The sequence below is a fragment of the Larimichthys crocea genome, chromosome III (genome assembly GCF_000972845.2).
Source record: "Larimichthys crocea isolate SSNF chromosome III, L_crocea_2.0, whole genome shotgun sequence".
NCBI classification, from domain to species: domain Eukaryota; kingdom Metazoa; phylum Chordata; class Actinopteri; family Sciaenidae; genus Larimichthys; species Larimichthys crocea.
In genome coordinates this window covers 4,561,554-4,567,345 of record NC_040013.1, presented here as the reverse complement: position 1 = coordinate 4,567,345, position 5,792 = coordinate 4,561,554, and the positions used below count along the sequence as shown (strand labels likewise).

General features: G+C 39.3%; 1 protein-coding gene across 1 annotated transcript; it reads left to right on the top strand.

Annotated features, from left to right (window-relative positions):
• Positions 1-636: 636 nt before the first annotated feature.
• On the top strand, positions 637-3,883 carry nkx2.7 (NK2 transcription factor related 7). The gene is made up of 2 exons (XM_010746094.3): positions 637-1,059; positions 2,081-3,883. Exons 1-2 carry the CDS (start codon positions 804-806, stop codon positions 2,620-2,622), a joined length of 798 nt encoding a protein of 265 aa, XP_010744396.2. The 5' UTR covers positions 637-803; the 3' UTR covers positions 2,623-3,883.
• Positions 3,884-5,792: the final 1,909 nt, after the last annotated feature.

Here is a 5,792-nt window from a genome sequence, read left to right as displayed (position 1 = left end):
GTCCTTGTTCCTGTCTGTGTGGACGCGCGTCTCGGCCTCAGTCAAGCATCGCGGGCTGGCGCCGCCGCCTCTCCACTTCCACAACATCAGGTATAATGTTACTGTTTGTTGTGGCCTGAGAACACTAATAACGCGGCAGGAAAACAATGTTGATGGTAAAGCTGTTCAACATCACCTAAGATCACTCAACCCCCCGAGGACCTGCAGGCTGATTAGGAGAGCTTTACTTGGCTGACCAGAAGCTGGTTTTGGGAAGACACTGAATAAATTACAACCCCCTTCTTAAACAGGTTAATTCATCTGGGAGTTTCACTTGTTTCAAATATTGTAAATGTGTCAAATAAAATGTAGAAATTATATTTTTTTCCTACCCTGGCATGTCTGGAAATCCACGAGAAAATGTGTTTTTTAAAAAGTACAAAATAAACCTTTTTTTCAGACAGTTACTTCAAAATAAAATGACATTTTTTCCAGTAGTTTTGTACAAACTACAGTTAAAACCTCACGTCGTCATCTACAGTTTTTAATGAACCTTGTTAATTGCAGACACGGAGCAGAGTGGGTGTGTGAGGTGTTCCTGTGTAAGGTGAGAAGAAAAAGGAGTTGTGCGCGCAGGCTGGGTGTTGGCCAGTGTTTTTGGAGAGGGGTGACAGATATATCTTGCTCTTTAGCTGCACCATTGAATGATTTAAATCTTCCCAGGCCTTCACTCATCAGTCAGTTAAGAGAAACGTCCGGCAAGCAGCATCACCAGCAGCTCGAGCTGAGCGCGTAAAAAAGCATCCAGATCACTCAGAGACGAAATGTTGGGGATGCATCCCAGCTCAACCACCACGACGCCTTTTTCAGTGAAGGATATTTTGAAGCCGGATCACCACCATGACTTTGAAAATGAGTTCTTGATGACCGATCAAGTTGTTCCGATGCATTTTCAACACGCGCACGGTGCGTCCAGGAGCGGGGACATTTACGAGTGCCAGCCTGAGCCATGCGTCCCCGGGATGCAGGAGAAGCTCGGGACTCTAAACTCAGCAGCAGAAGAGGAGATGAATGAACAGGGTGAGATGATACAAACACGATAATCATTTATGCACCCGGCTGGTTGTTGTTGCTTGTAGGTTCAGGCCCTTTCAGACTGAATGGGGCCTTTTGCGCGTCATAGCGCGGATAAAACCTGGTCCAGCAGCAGCACCTGTTACATTTGACCTTTTCTTAAAATATCTTTTTTAAAACAAAACAAAAAATATTAATAATATTATATTCAACGAACACAAACACGAGGTAGCCGATACTTTGCCACCAAACAGCCACAAAATGGATCAACTATGATGAGAAGAAGAAGAAGCAGTTTTTCATTATTATTGGTCACTGGTCGAGTATTTCACTTTACATAAGTAATCAGGCAAAAACAGAAAAATGAGAAATAAAGAAATACTTATTTATCTACACTTTTTTTTTTTTGTTTTTACAGATCCTCAGGAAAATAGTGGCAAATATTATTTTTAATCTCGATTTAAATGTCAAATAATCAGATTTAGCTTTCCACTCATACTTTTTATTCATTTTATTTTGTTGTCATTTTTACTTTATTTTATTGTTTCAAACTAGTGGCAGAATTACAAAGTTTTATTTATTTTTAAGGTTAAATGGAAAAACACATAGGAACAGTATAAGGAACAACGTAATGCATCATCCAATTTCCTTGGCTCCAAATTTCATACAATGTTATAAACATTAAAGCCTTTAAGACAAAGTCAGTAATACTCAGTAAAACTACACCTGTATATACACCTATATATAAAATATACAGATGAATAATGCGATGTATAAAGTTAAAAAAGAAAAAGGAAGGACAATTTATCCGATTTATCGGATTTTAATGTTGGTTCAGAAAGACAATATGTTTTTTAAATTATTATTATTATTTTTATTATAGAAAAATAGAGTGTTTATGGGGATATTTTGAGTTATTTCATGTTTAAATGTATAAAATGTAATTTCTGCAACCCACATCATGTGAAAAGTTTTATACTTTTCCAATATTTGAATTGCTTGAACTGTTTTCTTCTCTCTTGTGCAGACATAAGCGGTCTGGACAGTTCACCTGACTGTGACAAAAACTTAAAAAGCGGACCCAGACAGCGCAGGAAGCCCCGGGTCCTCTTCTCCCAGTCCCAAGTGTCCGAGCTGGAGAGACGCTTCAGGCAGCAGCGCTACCTGTCCGCCCCGGAGAGAGAGCACCTGGCCCACATCCTCAAACTCACCTCCACGCAGGTGAAAATCTGGTTTCAGAACAGGAGGTACAAATGCAAACGCCAAAGGCAGGACAAGTCTCTGGAGCTGGCCGGGTATCCACCTGCACCGAGGAGGGTGGCGGTGCCAGTTCTGGTGCGGGACGGGAAGCTGTGTGGCGCAGGGTCAGCGCAGTCAGCACCTTATAACGTGACTCTTGGACATTACAACCCCGTGTTTGGATACGGAAACAGCAGCGTGTACGGCTGCGGGTATCACAGTGTGTCTCCTTCAGCAGCCAGCGTGTCTAATGATCTAACAGGTAACAGCGAGGGGCCCTTCAGCCATGGACACTTCCAGGCTTCATTACAGGGCGTGAGAGGCTGGTGATGCAACAAAAATCACCTGTATGGAAGAAATAATCAAATACTTCAACGTTTTATTGTATATTTTGTACGGATTTGTATCTGGTGAGTTGAAAAAGTCAGAAAAACATAAAAATAAGATGATTAGACTGAAGAATATCCTTTATTAGGGATTATCTTTTTATATTTCTGAATTAAATAGCCTAAAATCGAGTTATTTTACATGTTTAGCAATCCACAAAATACGTTAATTTGCTACCAATTTGCTTAGAATAAATGTTCTTTCTAATGAAATTCTTATTTATGTGTTTTAAACTGTAATTCATGTGTAAAATCTTACAAAAGATAATACCACATTTCCATTACTCCCACTTCAGATGCCTAATGTTGCTCTTAGTGTCCAATTAAAACCAGCATACCTGATTAGAAACCCTGTGGTTACACGAAGCTGTCCTCTCTGTTTGCACTTTATCAAAGAGAGCCATCAGAAAGCTAATGGATGGAGTGACATCTGACCTGACAGGTCTGCTCTATCAAACTGAGCTCATTATTGTCCCATTCACAAATCCGCTGATAAGGCTGGAGAGCCTTGTCCTTGTCCCGCAGCTTTGCTTGGTAAACAAACCCGCAGACAGAGTGGCTCTTTAACTTTTTCAAACTTTCAATCAAAGTGTGTGTGTGTGTGTGTGTTGGGGGGGGGACAGTTCCAGTCTGACCTGTCAGGAGCCACATTCACTCACAAAGCAAATATTAAGACAATTAAACGCCCCAAAACAAGCGTGATTCATTCATCAAACATTCAAATAATTAACGACTTGATTAAAATTTTAAAAAATCAGACTGAGTGTTACCTTTAATGGACACTGAGGCCAAAAAAAAAAAAGGCCCTAGGAGGAGAAACACCTCTGAGATGTGCTGGAGGAGCGTCTCTGCACAGATAAGGATGAAGCTGCAGACAGAGAGGAGACCCGAGACACTTCAAGAGATCAGATAAGGCCTCTGCGTGTGCGTGTGTGTCAGAGAAAGAGAGGAGTTATGTTAATGGTGGGTGTGTGCATGCCTTTAATGCTAAATAAAAATATTACCTTCACTAAAACATCACAGAATTTCATTTTAGTGAGGGAAATGTGGAAAAGTTTTGTTTTATTTGTGATTTTTTTAAAATACAAATTGAGGATTTGGTCAGATAGTGTCATGTGCAGAGGGTTGATGACAAACAGAGACAATTGAGGTGCAAATGGGGTAAAAAGTGGAGATTTAAAAAGAGAGTGTGTGTGTGTGTGTGTGTGTGTGTGTGTGCGTGTGTGTGTGATGTTGCAGAGATACTGTGTGTATGAATGCAGCAGTATCCCAAAATAAAGATGCTTGATTACACCGGTGTGATGAGGGTCAGTTTAAACAGAGGATGACGTGAGTCTGGCCATCAGTGAAAGAGACATTATGGTTTATTCAAACATGTTTTCAGCTCGTGCATCAGCTTCAGAAAGGACAGACATGTGAAAACCTCCAAAAGCCCGGTGTGTAATCTGGTGTTTATGATCAGTGCTGAGATAATTCACAAACACAGGATCCACCTTGTAACAACTAAAGCACGTAGTTATGAGATATCTATTGATGGTGCATCTTCAGACTAATCCTTTGGTACATAGCTCTTTTGTTGTTCCTGTAGTTTGAAGAGGCTGCTGGCTTTGTTACCCTGTGAGGACCTGATGTGTGGCTTTAAAGCTCCCTCTAGTGGAAAACTCACACATCACTTTCAGAACAGACAAACTAAAGCTGAGGCTGTAGTTTCTCTCTCATGCTGGAAAGGAGAGGAGAGTTACTACATTGCACACACTGGACCTTTAATATGTGAATCAGCTCTAAAGCAAAGGTTAGTTTAGCCTTTCTGTTATCATCATTATTATTATTTTTACACATTTCTAGTCTTAGTTACGTTAAATACCAACACAAGCAAAGAAATTAAACCAGTGCACTGATTATAAGAGTTATAGATTTGATTAGAATGTAATCTATGAACTATTTTAGATTAAAAAGTTAAAATATAACACAGTTGTTGAACTAAAAATATAAGAAATAAAATTAAATAATAAAGTATGAATAACTTTTTAATATATATCATTATAATATTAATGAATCTGAAATCAGAGTGCCACAGACCACACTTCGACACCATCACTGCTCTAAAGCTCTGGTTCTCAAACTGTGGTACCACTGATAGTACATGACCTCCGTGTAGGGGTACTTGGAGAAACTTCTGAAATACTTAATGAAATACTTAATTAAAAACCATATTAAACTATGAAATACAACAAAATTGCTGGAATGTCATTTAAAACAAGTTTTTTTGTTTATTTTTTAAATATGAGTCATGCTCATGCACTTAGCACATGCATACATCTGTGATGCAATGGCAGTTTAGTAAGAGGAGGTGAATGGTTCACAAACACTGCTGTCGTCGCACCAAATCTGAAACATTAAGAAGAGAAGTGTGGATCAGTGCAACCGTTTTTCCACTAAGTTGGCTCTGGTTCTTGAACCGGTTCTGTTTAGGAGTCATCAATAAATAATCTAACACTGCAATAAACTTGAATAAACCTGCTTAAAACCGTCCATAGTTGAACAGGGTTGTGGCCCACACTGCTGGATTTTAACATTGGTTATAATTGTGGTACTTGGAGAGGTAAAACGTTCGAGAAGAACCGTTTGATTTTCAAAACAAATTGAAGTTTTAGTGACGAATTCGGTCAAATCTTCTATATCAGAGATTAAAATGTGGCTAAGAAAGGTAGAGTCAGATTTGTTTACTCCTGTTTTCATGATGTCATAAAAAGATTTAGAAAACGATGATGACAGAAGTCTGTAAACCTCAAATTGACCTGTACAATCCAGTGACATATTTCTTTTGTCATAAAGTCAAGAACTTGTGCAATAACACAGGTGTAGCTCGCAGTATAATACAATACAGCCGATGATACGAATCTACAGTTACAACAACGTCTCGTCATGTCAGACAAAGAAATAGCAGGAAAACAACAGAAGATTGATGACACAACAACTTTCGGCGGCTCAAAGAAAACATCGTTACCGCATGGCATGTACTGTGGAAGACAAATGCCTTCCTGGGCTAAAAGGTCAGAGGCTCTGCTGTGTCACATCTGATGCAGAACTATGCAGCCCAGTATCTGTGCATTG

Bases quoted from the DNA above. Each gene is read 5' to 3' on its own strand.
- nkx2.7 (XM_010746094.3), top strand. From the start codon at position 804: ATGTTGGGGATGCATCCCAGCTCAACCACCACGACGCCTTTTTCAGTG. The intron at 1,060-2,080 runs GTGAGATGATAC...TCTCTTGTGCAG, and splicing joins AGAGGAGATGAATGAACAGG to ACATAAGCGGTCTGGACAGT.